This window comes from Myotis myotis, unplaced genomic scaffold (assembly GCF_014108235.1).
Source record: "Myotis myotis isolate mMyoMyo1 unplaced genomic scaffold, mMyoMyo1.p scaffold_m19_p_5, whole genome shotgun sequence".
Taxonomy (NCBI): domain Eukaryota; kingdom Metazoa; phylum Chordata; class Mammalia; order Chiroptera; family Vespertilionidae; genus Myotis; species Myotis myotis.
In genome coordinates, this window is record NW_023416357.1 from 100956970 (window position 1) to 100975114 (window position 18145).

The window sequence follows — 18145 nt, forward strand, 5'->3', positions numbered from 1 at the left end:
ACTCCCAACAGCAGACCAGAGGATCGCAAGAATCAAGTCAAAGATTTGAAATACGAAGAAGCAAAAAACACCCAACCTGAAAAGCAAAATGAAAAAAGAATCCGTGCCGAAACGGGTTTGGCTCAGTGGATAGAGCGTCGGCCTGCGGACTGAGGGGTCCCGGGTTCGATTCCGGTCAGGGGCGTGTGCCTGGGTTGCGGCACGTCCCCAGTGGGAGATGTGCAAGAGGTGGCTGATCGATGTTTCTAACTCTCTGTCTCTCTCCCTTCCTATCTGTAAAAAAATCAATAAAATATATTAAAAAAAAAAAAAAAGAATCCGAAAATACGAAGATAGCATAAGTAGCCTCTGGGACAACTTCAAGCGTACCAACATCCAAATTACAGGGGTGCCAGAAGAAGAGAGAGAGCAAGATATTGAAAATCTATTTGAAGAAATAATGACAGAAAACTTCCCCTACCTGGTGAAAGAATAGACTTCCAAGTCCAGGAAGCGCAGAGAACCCCAAACAAAAGAAATCCAAAGAGGACCACACCAAGACACATCATAATTAAAATGCCAAGAGCAAAAGACAAAGAGAGACTCTTAAAAGCAGCAAGAGAAAGTCAGTTATATACAAGGGAGTACCCATACGACTGCCAGCTGATTTCTCAACAGAAACTATGCAGCCCAGAAGGGAGTGGCAAGAAATATTGAAAGTGATGAATACCAAGAACCTACAACCAAGATTATCCAGCAAAGCTATCATTCAGAATTGAAGGTCAGATAAAGAGCTTCACAGATAAGGAAAAGCTAAAGGAGTTCATTACCACCAAACCAGTATTATATGAAATGCTGAAAGGTATCCTTTAAGAAGAGGAAGAGGAAGAAAAAGGTAAAGATACAAATTATGAACAACAAATACACATCTATCAACAAGTGAATCTAAAAATCAAGGGAATACATAATCTGATGAACAGAATGAACTGGTGATTATAATAGAATCAGGGGCATAGAAAGGGAATGGACTGACTATTCTTGGGGGGGGAAGGGGTGTGGGGGTTGTGGGAAGAGACTGGACAAAAATCGTGCACCTATGAATGAGGATAGTGGGTGGGAACTGGATGGAGGGGAGTTGTGGGGGGAAAAAAGAGGAACAAATGTAATAATCTGAACAATAAAGATTTAATTTAAAAAATAATTAAAAAATAAAAAAAAAACAATATTGTTAAAAAAAAAAAAAGCCTGCAACCCAGGCATGTGCAAAAACAAACAGGATAAAGATAAAGAACTTGATCTGATTAAGAAAGCAGCTCTTATTGGGGTAGGTTTAGTCAAGTGACTGTTCTAAAGAGTAGTCCACCACCATCACCTGGAAAATTCGGGATCCAAAGCCTTTGCTTCTCTCTGTCGTTGGTTGCATTGACAGGAAAGAGCAGAGTCTGATTGTGAAAAGAATCAGACCTGGTTAGCTTTGCCAATACTGCCACAGGTGACAAGGTCAAGCCCATGGAGATCAAGAAGAAGATGACTGTGTCACTAAGACCTTAAACTTTTTGAAACAGGCCAGGTTATGTAGTAGAAACATACAGCACTAATGTCTCAGTGCTTAAGCACAAGAGTTTATTTCTCCTTCCCACAAAGCCCATTATAGGTCTGGGGACTCTCCAGAACTGCTGTCCTGCCATGTGGGAGACACAGCATTCCAAACTGGTTTGATTTCATGGCTCCTCTCTCTGTATGTGCTTCCATGATTGAGGCGAGAAAAGGCGAGCACTGCAGAGTTCCGCACCATCAAATAAATGCTTCAGTCCAGAAATGAGGCTTCTGCTCACAACCCAATGAACAACCTGATGAGCCTAACTGCAAGGAGCAGAAAAACATAACCATTCTCCTTTTTACTATTCACTAAAATACAAATTGCATGAGGATATGCATTTTTTCTCTTTTGCTCACTACTATATCCTTGGTCTACAACAGTCCATGCCTGGGCACATAACAGGCCCTCATCAAATTAAATGAATGAGTAGGGCCAGGAAGAAATCCACATGTATCTTGGGAGAAGAGACAGAGTCCCAGGGGTCTAAGGCTGAGGCTGCTGGGTAAGAGCTATGCAGACTAGAGATTCAGAGCCGGCCTTGATTTAGAAATACTTGGTGTAGTTTACCTTGGGAACAAAATAAAATCCCACTGAGAGTGCCAGATAGTTCAGGTGATTTACACAGAAAAGCACTGAAGTCACAGACCAAACCAAGACAGCATATCCCTTACTACCAGGGCTCAGCTCCTGAAAGGAGCTGCAAGAGCCACCAATGAACCCTGGCTGGGTAGTTCAGTAGAGCGTCACATACAAGAATCAACCAATGAATTCATGAGTAAGTGGACAACAAATTGATGTCTGTATCTCAAATCAATTAAAAAAAGAGCCACAAATGCATCTGCTCCTTTAATGTAGTCAGTCACCCAACATATTACTAGGGAGCAGGGAAAACACACATTGATTGTGCCAGGCTGATAGGCGCTCTTCTTTCATCAACCCCTGAAATCCCCACATCAACCATGAGGTGTTTTCTCTGTTTCATTGAGAAAAGAGACTTGAGAGGGTTTCAGTAACCAATCAAGAAACAGGACTGTTTTATAAGCTAGAAATAGAAATAGATACAATGTCATTTAGGCTGGCTCCGTGGAGATAACATACAAAGTCCTGATAATCCTGCCTTCAGGTCTGACTGATGAAGCTAAGTGACAGCCAACAGACCCACTAGGTATGGGGTCTTGAACAGACCAAGTCCCTGAATATTTGAGCCCTAACTTCCTCATTTGTGAAATAACACATTTGGAACCTTTTTCCTAATACTACCTAAAAGCTCTTAAAGGAATAAATCTGAGTCAAAGATAAAGGGTGAGTTATTAGAAAACCTACAGACTAGCCATGGCTGGTAGCTCAGTTGGTTAGAACATTATCCTGATATGCCAAGGTTGCGGGTTCAATCCCCAGGAGGGGCATACACAAGAATAAACCAATAAATGCATGACTAAGTAGAACAACAACTCGATATTTCTAAAACAAATTAAAAGAGCCTTAGCCAGTCTGGCTTAGTGGATAGAGTGTCAGCCTGTGGAATTAAGGGTCCCAGGTTCAGTTCCAGTCAAGGGCACATGCCAGGGTTGCAAGCTCCATCCCTAGTGGGGAGCGTGCAGGAGGCAGCCACTTGATGATTTTCTCTCATTGATGTTTCTCTTTCCCTCTCCCTTCCTCTCTGAAATCAATAAAAATATATTTTAAATAAAAAGAAAACTCACAGTCTAGAGAGATGGTCAGCAGTCTATCAAACTCTCCCAAAGCAACTGCTAATTGCTGCGCTGGAGAAGACAGACACCGGTGGACCATGCCTTTTAAATAGATTGCAGTGTAAGACAACCAACATGGGTGTAGATTTGCCCAATTTGCCCACCACTGAGCATGAGTCCTCAAACATTTTTTTGGAAACCTGGTCTTATGCTGACTGAATTCCCACCATGACCAGTGAGCCACAGTCCTATTCCCAAACATAACTCTCTCCTTGTTCTTAAAAACAAGTCAAATTAATGAGTAAACAAACAAAACCCTGAGAAGTTGACCCTAAGCTCCAATTAATTTTATTTTAGACCTCAGGAAAGTGCTAATTTTTATGATTGTTTTATCCTATTAACCTTGTGAGGGAAGGAAACGATTTACTTTGTTTTGCAGAAAATTCCTTTTTATTTATTTATTTATTTATTTATTTAAGTTAGTGATAAAAAAAATTTAATGAGAAAAATCATTCAAGGTACTTAAGGAGAGCAAGACTGGGTTAGTCTGAACTTGGGGTAACAAAACATGTTCATTCTCTTCCTTGCCTGTTTGAAAAATAAGTTAAGCTCTTAGAGAGAAAGCCATCGGGGTGAAGAGGAGATTGAAGTGGCCAGCCCAGTAGATGTCCTGAGCCATCAAGAACTGCCAGGATCACCCCACCTTAGGTTATATCTAACACATAGTCCATGGCTAAAAATTTCAACTGTTTCCATATGATCTACTAGAAATGTCTTCTTTTCTCAAATACCATCAATGAGAGGCATAAGATATTAGTTATTTGGCAGATACCCTAGTGATGAAGTAAGTATGATTCCATCACAGAAAAATTGTGCTAATAGGATTCAAGAGCTAAAGTAGCTAAAAAGTTCAAGGATTCACATGATGTCCAATGATGAGAGGAAGAAAGTACAATTTCGTTCTTGGAAAACTTTACAATAGAATTTATTTCTACCGTATGAGACTATTGAAATTGATTATCCTCTTACCCTGGAGTAATAGTATGCAATAAAACAAGGATGTTATTGCTTTTGTTACAAAAGACCATGCTACAAATGTTTCTATCACATGTTTAAGGGTAGGTGGAAAACCAACAATATTTACGTCTGTGACCACAGATGATTGATTCATAGTTTTGTGTACTATTTGAAGCTGAATTTGCTATATTGCCAGGTACAATCCCAAACAGATTTTTCCCTTTCAGAAGGTTTTTCAAACTCCTTTTGCTAAGAAACTCCTCGAAGGGTAAGTAAAAACAGTAATAATACAACTACTACTATGTCCCCTGTAGAGTCCAGCTTGATTCCTTTCTATGAAAGTTTATATCCCCAAATTTTCCACTGATGAAAAATTTTTCATGCTTCATAAATTTGCATTTTCATAAACTTTATGGTCAAGCTCCACTTGGTAAAATTCTTCAGCCTGAGGACATTGAACAAGCTTCCCTTCATTGGTGGTTTCTGGTGCCTGAGAAGCCTTGACCACCTGCTGAAGTTTCTCATGTATATGCTATAGGTGGGTTCTCCGGTGTTTAATAAGGTGGGAGTTCTGAATGAACTTTTTCCCACATTCATGGCATGTGAAGGGCTTCTCTCCGGTGTGAGTTCTTTGGTGTGTGTGTAGATTTGAAGTTTGACCAAAGCTCTTCCCACACCATGAGCATTTATATGGTTTTATCCCTTGGTGTGATGTGAAGTGCTTATTAAGATCTGAACTCCACCTAAATCTCTTATCACACTGTGGGCATTTATACGGTTTCTCTTCAGTATGAATTCTTTGGTGCTTAATAAGGCCAGAGCTAACTCTAAAGCTTTTCCCACATTCCTGACATTTAAAAGACTTCTCTCCTGCACGTTCTTTCTTGTGACGATCTATAAGTTTCAGCAGCTCTTGTCTCCAGGTTGAAAGTTTCTTTCTTTCCTTCACTGAAAAGTCTTGGTGCCATTTCCCCACCCTGTGTATATCACCATGATTTTCTTGGACTGTTGTTTTCTGAGGAACTTTCACTCTGTCAATTTTTGAAACTATGTCTCCTGGTGTTGGCATTTCTAAGTCAGAAAGGCATATAGATTGATGATTTTCAATGTCATTTTTGAGGTTTAACCCTGTTGGAATAAACATAAAAATCAACCAACTAAATAGCAGAAAGAAACCTTAAGAATAGAGACAAAAATTCAATGATTACTCAATTTTAAAATATAGATAAGCAGAATCTTAAATTGTTAAGTCTTTGCAAAGACTTTTTTTGAGGGCACATTTCCCTTCTTCTCATGGTGTATTTATCTATATGCAGCACTCCAGGACTGTCCTTGAACTCCATGGATCCTTAAACTTATGGCTCTTTCTCTTGCTCTAGACAGGTCACTGTAGGTTTGGGGAACACAAATATGGCTATGAAATGGAAAAACGGAGGTCAAGGACCGCTAACTTAACAATGTCCATTAATTATAGAATATTTCAGGAACAACGAAGAACACTTTTACAGTTTGTTACCCCAAATGGTTAAATGAATAGACTCTCATATCAGGTATCAGGTTGATACTACACTGCATTTGTGAATAGATATGCAAAGTGGAGATTAAGAAATAAACCTAGCTAGCTTGATTGATCAAAGGACACAGTTCATGGGAACCTTGTGCATATTCCCCCTCTTCTGCCACCAATAATATCCCACACTTGACTGAGTTGGAATAAACTCCAGAGGCTGCAGGGAATGCAGGCTGGTTCTATCAACTCTTTAGGACTCACTCTGAATAACATCTGGCCTAGTGGAGTCAAAGTAAAGGCCAGTGGGGTGGGATTCATATGCATAAGTGATTGCTGTCATAATTATACTTCTTATTTAGCAGCCGAACACCAGACACTAAACTGGTATTTCTACCACTCATAGCTCATTGGTTCACATCCCATTGAATGAAACAAACCAGAATCACTTAGTGGACTTTTTGTAACTATGTATTATCAAATATGAGATGTAGTCATCATTCAGTCTTTTAACATGTGTATCAAATGGCCATGGTGTGCCAGACACTCTCTATGAATAACAGATATAGTGATGCATAAGCCAAAGTTCCCTGATCTCAGAGAATTTATCTGCTGGTGGGAGAGTGAGACAATCAAACATGAATAATCAAATAAAATGGCAGGAAATGATAAATGTTTTAAGAGAAACAAAAGCAGAGTAAGAGAGCATTTAAGACTCTACTTCCCGCCCCGCCAGTGTGGCTCAGTGGTTGAGCGTCAGCCCATGAACCAAGAGGTCCCTGGTTCGATTACCAAATCAGGTTGTGGGAATCTATCTTTGCCTATCTATCAATCCCTGGTGAGGAATGATCAATGTTTCTCTCTCACTGATGTTTCTCTCTATCCCTCTCCCTTCCTCTCTCTCTCTAAAATCAGTGAAAACATTATTTAAAAAACACACACACACATTAAAAAAAAGATCCTGCTTCTATTAAGCTATTTGAGATAATGGCTCTGTGGAAGGCCTCTTTGAGAAAGTGATATTTGAATTGACCTAAAAGTGAGAGTTTTGCCATGTGGCAGAAAAGTGTGCTGGGTAGAGGGAAGCCGAAAGTACAAATGAGCATGGCAAGTTCAAAAAACAGCATTATGAACAGTGTGGCTAAAGAGAACTGAACAAGGGCACTAGTAGCAGGAGCTCAGGGCAAGGAGGTTATAGAGGCCAGATTGAGAGAGTACCGGAAGCCTTGGTAAGGGGGCTTTATTTTATTCTAAATGGATGAGAAGTCATCATAAGATTTTGAAACAAGAAAATGTTATCATCTGATCAGGTTTTAAAAGACTCTGGCTGCTGCATGGAAAACAGATGATGGGAGGGCAAGGCTGATGGCAGGAAGAGCTAGTTAGAAAGTGAATGAGGTAAACCTGGTCAGAGATGGCTTAGACCCGATGTTAACAGCACAAGAAGATAAGACATGGTTGGACTCTCACAATACTGTGAATGTGGACTCAAGAGGACTAGTGATGCATTAGTAGTGGGCTTTGATGGCAAAATCAGAGTAAACGATGACTATATTTTTCTTGCTCTGAGCAACTGGGTGAATGAAGGTGCCCTTTACTGAGTAGAGAAAGATATGAGATGAGCAGGTTTGTGAGGGAAGAGGGAAAAGAGGTAAAAAATTCTATGCAGGATAAGGAATGTGTACTTGAAAGGAGCTCCAAAGTGACCTGCACTCACCTTTTCCTGTCCATACCATCAAGTGGAGAACCAACCAGCTCCTGGAACAGACTCTCTCACAAGAGTGTGCATTTCCCGTAAGTTGAAAACATGACATATCACTCAACTTCTACACAAAGGGGAGAACCTTTACCTAGAGAGATGACAGTCTCATAGTTTTCCTGCATTACGTCATTGTAGAGGGCCTTCTGACTGGGATCCAGTAACTCCCATTCTTCCGGGGAAAAATACACAGCCACTTCTTCAAACGTCAACAAGCTCTAAAGAAGAGAATGGGCTTCAGCTCAGTACTGGCCACTCCAGAAGTAGCTCTAACATCTGGCCCATGAACTGCATGATAGGCTGAAGGCATTAACAGCACATGATTTTTTTGTTTTGTTATTAAATTCTTTTATTGATTGATTGGAGAGAAAAAAAAGAAAGTGAGAGGAGGGAAACATTGATTTGCTGTTCCAGTTATTTATGCATTCATTGATTGCTTCTTGTATGTGCCCTAATCGGAGAATCGAACCTGCAACCTTGGCATACTGGGATGACACTCTAAACAACTGAGCTAACCCACCAGGGCCCAGTACATGTTTTGTTGTGTGTGTGTTTTTTAAGTGATAAGACAGAAAGGAAGGAGGCAAGGGATCAGCAAACAGTCCATGAGGTGTCCAGTTCCCCAGGAAAAACATCTGGGCTAACATGCCTCTGAGCACCTGCTGGGCAGTGTGGGTCTCATGGGCAACAGAGAAAAGCTCAAAAGCATGGCTCACCTGGGACTCAGGCAAGATGAACTCAGGTGCCACTGTCCAGTCTTTGGTATTTGTCTGCTCAGGAAATTCTAGGATCTGGTGAGTAGGCATAGCTATGGGTGGAAAAGAGCCATCAGAAATTTCTCTCACTTCTATGCATATCCTGAGCTCATTTCTAAAATAAAGATCTTGATTCTTTCAGTGTGTGTGGTGACCATAAGTGGCCTTATCACTGTTAATAAGAACCAAGTATTGATCAACCCCAGAACAGGTTGCCTAGTTTTCATGAAGCTAAAACAAAAATCCTTATTTTCATCTTATGACAACCTAGAGGCCTGGTGCACGGATTTGTGCACATTGAAAGGAAATTAATTAGAAGAAATATTTTAATATCGCTATTTGCCCTTTCTCTATAATAGAAGTGTCAATCAAATTCATGATAGACAATGACAGATTGAAACACACGTGTGCGATTGGTGCCAGAAAGAGCTTTATATGTATTGCGCATGCGCGAGTCAACTTAGCCTTTTATATATAGAGAATAAACTTGCTTAATTAGACCTGCTTTCTGATGTAGCTAAACTTTTTCCAGCCCAGTGAAGCACCCCAACTTCTCTTTCAGATAATTGTCAGCAACACAGCAGTAAATATCAACACGAAGCAGATTATTGTAGATCACGCAAGGAGAACAGTAAAATATTTAACTGCAGCAGTGTTTGACTTTATTCTGCACAGTGAGAAAACCTGAAGTCATTTTCAAAGTCCACCATTTCTTACTTCTTTTTAGTCGGGTCAAGTTTCTAAATCTGTTTTCCAGCTAATGAAAAGAAAATAGGATTCCACCAAGTCTCCTATCTACCTACTACAGGATTTCTGTGAGGATCAAATGACATGAGGCACAGGAAAACTCTTCATAGACATTTGGTTAAAGTGTAAAATGTTTGCACCTGGCTCTAAAGCAAGTCATGTTCCTAGGCTGAAGAAACTCCAAGGAGGCTAGTCACTAGGGAGAGGAAGCTGGGCGTTGCTATGTGATGTCATTACCCTGCACCCACAGCAACCGTTTCTGGGCTGGGCTGTGGACTGCATTTTGCGCCATGGAGTCTCAGCAGCGTTGGCTGCAATTTGGTGGGGTGTTGCTCTGGGGTGGGGGCAAGGCCTGTGCCCCACTTGGGGGAAGCTGAGTGTTGGTTTGTCTGTGGTGCCGTTTCTTTGTAAATGGCCAGTGTGCACCATGGCAGCTCCTGTGTTGAGCATCTGCCCCATGGTGGTCAGTGCGTGTCATAGCTACCAGTTGGATGACCAGAGGGACACTTAGCATATTGGCCTTTTATATATATAGATAGTTCTGAATTAAGAAAAATTTAATGGATTTGAAAATGAAATACTGAGGGATTCGTGTACAGTAGATGTATTATTTATCATTTACTTATTTTCATGGTACACGATTTTAGTTCACATACTGCCACTGACAGCCCATTTGTGATCCCAATTCCTTCTGTGATTTGAGGATGGGGTGGCCCAATCCTCCACTTTGCTAAGGAACAGTGTTCATGGTGTTATTACCAGGGTCCTCTGGTTTGGATATTTCTGAACCTTAGGCCAATCCCCACCTTCACAACAGCTGGTCTATTCTAAGGCCATCTCTGAGGGGTGGGGGTAGGGTTAATCATAATTGCTAACATGACTACATTTGCACATCCACAAGGCTGGGAACCCAGAAAGTGCTCACAATGTTCTGGCTGGACAAATTACTATGACAGCTCCCAGCAGAAAGAAATTATGATGAAGCTCCTTACCCCTCTCACACATAGGCTCAGTTTCTTTATGAGTATTCCTGCTCAGCTGTTGTAGATCCTGATATTCATTCCAAAATTCTTCATCCTGGGACCTGCCCACTGGCTGGGACTCTGCTGGCTTCAGTTTGAAGCCTGAGGTCTCTGCTGTTTCTCCCAAGAGCACTGCCTCCTTTCCCAGCACCTGGACTGCAACCTAGAAATAATTCCCATCCATGTTACCAGAATTACTTGAGGCTTGGGGCTTGTGGAAGAGGAGAAAGTATATAGTCCAGATTGTGGGAAGTGTGAAAACACCCACCAATTTTCCACAAAGTCTGGGAAATTTAGGATAAAAGGAAAAGGATGTGGCTACTGCCAGCCCTTTAACAAAGTAGCCTCTACATATAGCCTAGCTCAGACCACTAGCAGGATTGTGAGGGCCACCTGTGTTCATGCTGTCTTGACAGCCTCTCTCTCTTCATTTTGATCCCTACTGCAGTGATTTATCTTATACTTTTCTCAAAAGATTAAAAATTTTAACTGTCCTATCAACCAGATTTTCTCTATGATCAGAGAATGTTGATAAAATGGAGAAGGGGGAGGAATGGGCTTGGTTCCAACATCCTTCCAAATGATTTGACACCAAACATATGTCCTGCCCTGTAGTCTTTAAATTTTTTCTTAATATACATATGTGTTGTTGTTTTTTTTAATTGATTTCAGAGAGAGGAAGAGGGAAACAGGGATAGAAACATCCATGATGAGAATCATTGATCAGCTTCCTCTTACACGACCCCTACTGGAAATCAAGCCCACAACCCACCATGTGGCCTGAGTGAGAATCAAACCGTGACCTCCTGGTTCTCGGTTGAGTCTCAAGCACTGAGCCATGCCAGTCCAGCCTGTCCTGTATTCCTGACAGTAGACCCAAAGCCAGTTGATATGCTGCCACCTGCCCAAGGTCATACCCTGGATTCCCACTCACCAGATGCGCCAAGGACCAACCCCTAAGGGAGGGCAGTGCAGGGTCTTAACTATGGCATGGAAGACACTATCCCACAACATCTTTCTTATCTCAACTACTCTGTTGGGATTTCCAAACCTTGATTTCCCTTTTTTCTTTTTCCTCTTTGTTATCTTCTCTCTTTTGTTTTCTAAGTACAATGGGGCCTTGACTTACGAGTTTAATTCGTTCTGAGACAGAGCTCGTTAAGGAGCTCGTTAACTCAAATTACTCTATCAACTCAATGCAAAAAATCGGCCGAGAGACAGCTGGTATCTCAAAAAACTCCTTAGTTGGGACACTTGTAAGTCAAGGCCCCACTGTATAATCCATTTTTTGTTCTCCCTGTTACTCTCCAACTCCTTGTTGCCCTTTGTTTCTAAGAACTTAAGATCCATCCCATATGTTAAGCCAGGCTAAGTTTATTACCCTCAATACACCCTGCTCTAAAGAGGGAAAAACACCAATTCTTTTTGTAAGGCCATGGAAGTCTCTGCCAGGGTCTCTGAAATCTGTGGAATAACTATTGCTATATGTCTGTGGTCTCTGGTCCTGCCTTAAATGGTCCAAAGGAACAATAGATCACTGACCTAACTCATTTTATTTCTCAATTACATGCCTCTACACCCCAAATATCTACCTTCATCCTATTTCATTGTTATTTATCAGGAATTTTTCTTCTCACCCATTTCCCATTGAGCAGATTCACTCTATGCAAGTGGTATTCCAAGGCCACAGCTTCCTCAATGCTCTGTAGATGGTGCTTCTTCATCTGGGATTCGGTATCCCTGGGCAGGATGGGCAGGAACTGCTAGCAGTTCCAAGATCTGCTCTTTTGAGTAGACCTCTGGCCTCAGTATAATTCCTGAAGTTGGCCAACAGCCACTTGCTACATGATAGTGGAAGCTCTGGAAGTGCCCTCCAGCTGAGACTGTCCATTTGTGCTGTATAGTTCTCACTCCCTGTCACAGGTCCCTTAGTCTCCACAGAGCCCTGATTCTAATGCTCAGCCACCTTCAGACTTACCGTCATTATGCTCCGGAACAGTCTGCTCCTGCGTTGGACACACCACGAGCACTAACTTTGAGAACAGAGGCCCAGTCTGGTCTGGAACAAAAAAGGATCTTCTTCCTAAGTCTCTGAGGGCAGAAAAAAAGTACAGGTAATAAGAAGGTCACGTGAACTTTACTACTTGCTACTTATTATGAAAAAATGAAGAAAAAACATCCTGCCTTGTCTTTATCAATCAACTGCCAGACCCTTTCTCTCCTTTTTTTTTTTTTTTTTAAATATATTTTATTGATTTTTTACAGAGAGGAAGGGAGAGAGACAGAGAGTCAGAAACATCGATGAGAGAGAAACATCGATCAGCTGCCTCCTGCACATCTCCTACTGGGGATATGCCCGCAACCCAGGTACATGCCCTTGACCGGAATCGAACCTGGGACCTCTCAGTCCGCAGGCCGACGCTCTATCCACTGAGCCAAACCGGTTTCGGCCCTTTCTCTCCTTTTATTTACAGCACAGCTCACTGAAGACAAAGGCGAAGTGATGACTGCTTTAAAAAATAAAAAAATTTTCATGCCCAGCTGGCATGGCTCAGTGGTTAAGCATCAACCCAGGGACCATGCAGCACATGCCTGGGTTCTGGGCTCAATCCCCAGTAGCGGGTGTGCAGGAGGCAGCCAATCTCTCATCACTGATGTTTCCATCTATCTCTCTCTCCCTTTCTCTCTCAAATCAATAAAAATGTCTATAATAAAAGCATAATATGCTAATAAGACCAGACGTCCTTCCGGATGTCCTTCCTTCTGGACAAAGCCGCAGCAGGCGGGGGCGAGGCAGAGGGGGCAGAGGCGGCAGAGGTCCCCAGCTACCGGCAGGCGGGGGCCTGGGCCAAGGCCCTTGCACAACTTTCGTGCATCGGGCCTCTAGTACTTTAAATAAATTTCAAAAAAGGTTGTTGGGCGAGCCCTGGCCAGGCAGCCAAGGTTGTGGGTTCAATCCCTGGTCAGGGCACATAACAAGCATCAAATAATGCATAAATAAGTGGAACAACAAACAATTAAATGTTTCCCTCTAAAATCAATGGATTTTTTATAAAGTTTGGTGGGTGTTAAATTTGGCACCCACTGGCTCCAAAGAGTTTGGGGATTATCAGAAGAATTCATTGATATGGCTTCTATCTCATCTTCCCAATGTCAAAAGATTTGAACATACTGAGTTTTTCTTACATTTTAAATATTACCCTAGTCTGCTTTTAGTATAAGGGTATAACTTCTATGACCCTATATCAGTGATGGCGAACCTATGACACAGGTTCTGCCACTCGAACTCATTTTTTTGGTTGATTTTTCTTTGTTAAATGGCATTTAAATATATAAAATAAATATCAAAAATATACATCTTTGTTTTACTATGGTTGCAAATATCAAAAAATTTCTATATGTGACACCGCACCAGAGTTAAGTTAGGGTTTTTCAAAATGCTGACACGCAGAGCTCAAAAGGTTCGCCATCACTGCCCTATATCCTCTTGAGATAATGGAAGCCTCCACTTCATGGAACATCTGAGATTCTCATGAACACTGGCAGGAGAGTTGAGACAGTGAGACCAGAGTCGAAGGAAAATAATTAGGCAAAAAGTAGCTTTTCTTCTCAGAAAGCATTCCCCAATTAAGTAATGAGATGCTCAACATTCCTCATATGAAGGGGGTGGTTCCTAGCTGGTTTGGCTCAGTAGTTAGAGCAGGGTCGTGGGTTCGATTCCAACGTACCTTGGTTGCAGGCTCATCCCCACCCACACACACATCGATGTTGCTCTTTCTGTCTCTCCCTAAAAAATCAATGGGGGAAAAATATCCTTGGGTGAGGATTGAAAAAAAAAACATATGAAGGGAACTATGCAGGAGATTTAAAACCTGTATTTTAAAATGTCTGTTTACTTCCACTAGGAAAAATCATAGCCAACCTTTCTTTACAAAATGTATGTCCAAACACCAAGTCGTAAAAAGCAGGAGAAGGGCAGTTGGTGATGCTTAAGCTGACCCTTCCGCTGACTTTACGTTTCGAGGGTCTTTTAGACTTCTAAGGAGCCTGGGGGAGCTTCACACGCCTCCGTCTCCCTGGGTGATGCAGCAGAACCCGCCCCGAGCTTCTGTGCAGGGTGCCACGGCTCACAAATGAATGGCCGGCTCCTCGCTGTGCACCCGGCTCGGGAGGCCCGGGGACGCGTCCTATGCTTTTGCATCGGGAGAAAGTGACGCTGATCTAAGGTTCTCCGACTGTTAACATCAGTCCGCAAAACACACACACACCCCCACACACACCCCCCCCACACACACACACCAAACCAACCCAAACACGCCAGCAGGGCGGGATCGCGGCTTTTCCGGAGGGCAGTCGGGCTCCGTGAGCGCCGTGCGACCGCGCCCTCGCCGCGGGCCCCGGAGTCGCTGCGCAAAAGGCAGAAAGCGGGGCCTCCGGGGTCTGATGGCCGACGCCTGGCTCTGGCCGCTCGGCCACGAGAAATGGCGTCTCGCCTCCAACCGCCTGCCGCGGCCGCAGGTCTCCGGGGCTCCGCAGCCAACTCCAAAGGGAAAGCGATTCCTGGTTACCTGGGATACCGGTAGCACCGTCTCTAAGAGGCCCCTCCCTCTTCCTACGGCTCAACCGCAAAACCCGCCGCGCGACGCTCGGGGAGCAGCGAGGGCCGAGCTGGGGGGTCCGTTCAGGGTCGGGTCGCCGGCTGACAAGCCCCTCCGCCCACAGGATGCCGTGACTTCTGGCCTCGGGCCGCGCTGCTACCGGAAGCGAAAGCCGAGCGCTTCCGGTCAGGCCCGGTGCAGCTCCCCCAGTTGACAGCCCCGCGACACCGGGACCCGCTGAAGAATCGGGCTACCCCCCGTCAGCGTGGCAGCCTCGAATTAATGCCCCCAGTCTCCGAGCCGCCGCGCCCAGAGTCGCCTCCGCGCCGCCTGGCAGCGCGTGTCGCCCTCCCGCGGTGAGCCGTTAGGCGTCGTGCTGCGAGGTCAGGAACGGGTCCTGATAGACAACGACCTCGGGAGACCGGTAGTGGGGCCGGGACATCTCAGGAGACGTTAGAGCTGGTTGTGCCCAGAGCTGTGCCTGCAGCCCCGGGGCACAGCGCACGCTAACAGCCTCAGCTGGGAGAGGAGTTTGCATGTTTGGAATAGAACGGAGGGTTTGTGGCTAGAGCTTCAGGGTCAAGGGGAAGGGTGGGATGAGAGAATGTGAGAGGAAGGCGGGCCCCGTTATGCAAGGCCTTTCAGGCCGTGAAGAGGAGTTTGGATTTCATTCGGTGCGCAGTGGGAAGCCACTTTGGAGTGTTAACAGGGATGGACACGATCTTACATTTTAAAAAGATCTACCGGATTCTGTGGCGATGAGAATGGAGAGAGTCCAGCAGGTGGAGCAAGATTTCAAATTAGTTAATAGCGCATCAATAGAGTGAAGATCCTTTGTTCTATTACTTCAGAATCAGTTGTATTAATGTGAACATGTTTACCCTGAGCTTCTGCATAGCAGTTCTTCATGTACTTGAAGACATTAAGCCCCTCCCATGGTCGGCTAACTGCGGCTTGCGAGCCACATGCGGCTCTTTTGCCCCTTGAGTGTGGCTCTTCCACAAAATACCACGTGCAGGCGCGCACTACAGTGTGATTGAAACTTCGTGGCCCATGCGCAGAAGTTGGTATTTTGTGGAAGAGCCGGTATTTTAGACGGTCTAGCCCAGTGATGGCGAACCTTTTGAGCTCGGCGTGTCAGCATTTTGAAAAACCCTAACTTAACTCTGGTGCCGTGTCACATATAGAAATTTTTTGATATTTGCAACCATAGTAAAACAAAGACTTATATATATATATTTTTAAATATATTTTATTGATTTTTTAGAGAGAGGAAGGGAGAGAGATAGAGTCAGAAACATCGACGAGAGAGAAACACCGATCAGCTGCCCCCTGCACACCCCCCACTGGGGACGTGCCCGCAACCCAGGCACATGCCCTTGACCGGAACCGAACCCGGGACCCCTCAGTCCACAGGCCAACGCTCTATCCACCGAGCCAAACCGGTTTCGGCAAGACTTATATTTTTGATATTTATTTTATATATTTAAATGCCATGTAACAAAGAAAAATCAACCAAAAAAATGAGTTCGCGTGTCACCTGTGACATGCGTGTCATAGGTTCACCATCACTGGTCTAGCCCATCCAGCTTAATCTTTTTCAGAATACATTTCTAGTGTTTTTGCTTTTTATGAAGCTCTAGTTTATGTTTTTACTCGTTTCAATGTTTTCGGAAAAATCTTTAAAATTTTTCTCAATTTGGGTGAAATTCATGTGACATAAAATTAGCCATTTCCAAGTGAACAATTCCATGGCATTAAGTACAATAACACTGTTCCAAAGCACTGGAATCCTTCCAAAGTAAATCCTGTATCCATTAAGGAGTTGCTCTTTGTTCTGTATGGATTTGCCTAGTCTGGACATTTCATAGAATTAGAATCCTAAAATATGTAACCTGTTATGTCTGGCCTCTTTCATTTAGATACCATGAGACACTAACTAGCAAAGGGGAGAACAAATCAGGAGTCACAAAAAAAAGCGCTGTATTGGGCAGTTGGGAAAGTGGCAGGTTCACCATGGGAATCTTAGGAAACCAGGACTTTCCTGTCTGTTGTCAATGAGCCTCAGTTTTATGAGAAACCCCGGGTACACAAACACAGCAGCCAGCTATAGAGGGAATTAGTTCTTCTGTGAATGAAGTTTCCACTGCACTCAGGAGTAGTGCCAAACATAATTCAGAAGTCTCTGGGACAGTGGCTGTCAAGAGCCCTGTGCCTTTCAAGAGAAGATGGAAGATCTGCTGACCTCATAAGGCTTCTCCAGTTCTTCTAGGGCAGTGATGGCGAACCTTTTGAGCTCAGCGTGTCAGCATTTTGAAAAACCCTAACTTAACTCTGGTGCCGTGTCACATATAGAAATTTTTTGATATTTGCAACCATAGTAAAACAAAGATGTATATTTTTGATATTTATTTTATATATTTAAATGCCATTTAACAAAGAAAAATCAACCAAAAAAGTGAGTTCGCATGTCACCTCTGCCACGCGTGTCATAGGTTCACCATCACTGTTCTAGGAGCTTGGCAGACGCAGCTGTTGAGGCAAAAGAGACAAGTCAACGCCCATGGAGGTGGAATGAAGAGGGATGCGAGGACAGTGGAGGACCGACAAGCTAAAAATTGGACGGCAAGCAGCCAGTCCTGGAAACTGGGAGGTCTGGCACTTATAGCCTGCTCCAGAGCCACTTGTTTGAGGACCTCTCTGTACGTATCCTGGTACTGATCACTTATTAGCAAACAGGTCCCCCAAGCTAGGTCTTGTCTTCTAGCTATAAATTGAATGCTTCCTGTTCCCTCACTGTTGGGGGTACACTGGAATAAAACGTATAGTGGAACCCAACATAAAGCCATTCAGTTGGCCATGTATAGATTATACATATAGGAGATAGTACCTAAACCCGTATGTTGTCTGGGTAGTCTAGGGGATTTTGTTTCAGGTTGTGAAATTGGAAGGCCAAAGTCAGGTATGTTACTATCACCAAAGTAATGAATTATCTGAGTAGATGTTATATCTAGAGTTTGTCAGTAGAACATAAAAGAATGAAGGTGAGCCCTAACCGGTTTGGCTCAGTGGATAGAGTGTCGGCCTGCAGACTGAAGGGTCCCAGGTTCGATTCCAGTCAAAGGCATGTACCTTGGTTGCGGGCACACCCCAGTAGAGGGTGTGCAGGGGGCAGCTGATCTATTTTCTCTCTCATCAATGTTTCTAATTCTCTATCCCTCTCCCTTCCTCTCTGTAAAAAATCAATAAAATATATTTTTTAAAAAAAGAATGAAGGTGACATTGGCCTGGGGAATGAATACTGCATTCTCTGTGGAAGGTGGCTGATGTCCTAGAAGGTGTCATCATGTGAATTCAGAAGGCTGTCATTAGTCTAGGAATCAGGTCCCATTGCAGCTGCAGAATAAGAATGGTCAAGAGTGTGGGTTTCATTTTTGTTTTGGGTAGTTAGGGTACTCCTCATTGAAAAA

General features: G+C 43.4%; 1 protein-coding gene and 1 pseudogene across 12 annotated transcripts in view; both read right to left on the reverse strand.

Annotated features, from left to right (window-relative positions):
• Positions 1–3719: 3719 nt before the first annotated feature.
• On the reverse strand, positions 3720–12165 carry LOC118656853 (annotated as a pseudogene).
• Positions 8346–18145, reverse strand: part of ZNF75A (zinc finger protein 75a) — a 44157-nt gene continuing 34357 nt past the window's right edge. For 3 of the 12 annotated variants that reach the window (XM_036310553.1, XM_036310548.1, XM_036310558.1), the window contains one exon: positions 17214–18071. In XM_036310553.1, the coding sequence (XP_036166446.1) occupies positions 18049–18071 (23 nt within the window). In that variant the 3' untranslated portion in view covers positions 17214–18048. The other 9 variants (XR_004967719.1, XR_004967718.1, XM_036310556.1 and 6 more) reach the window with 9 other exon arrangements.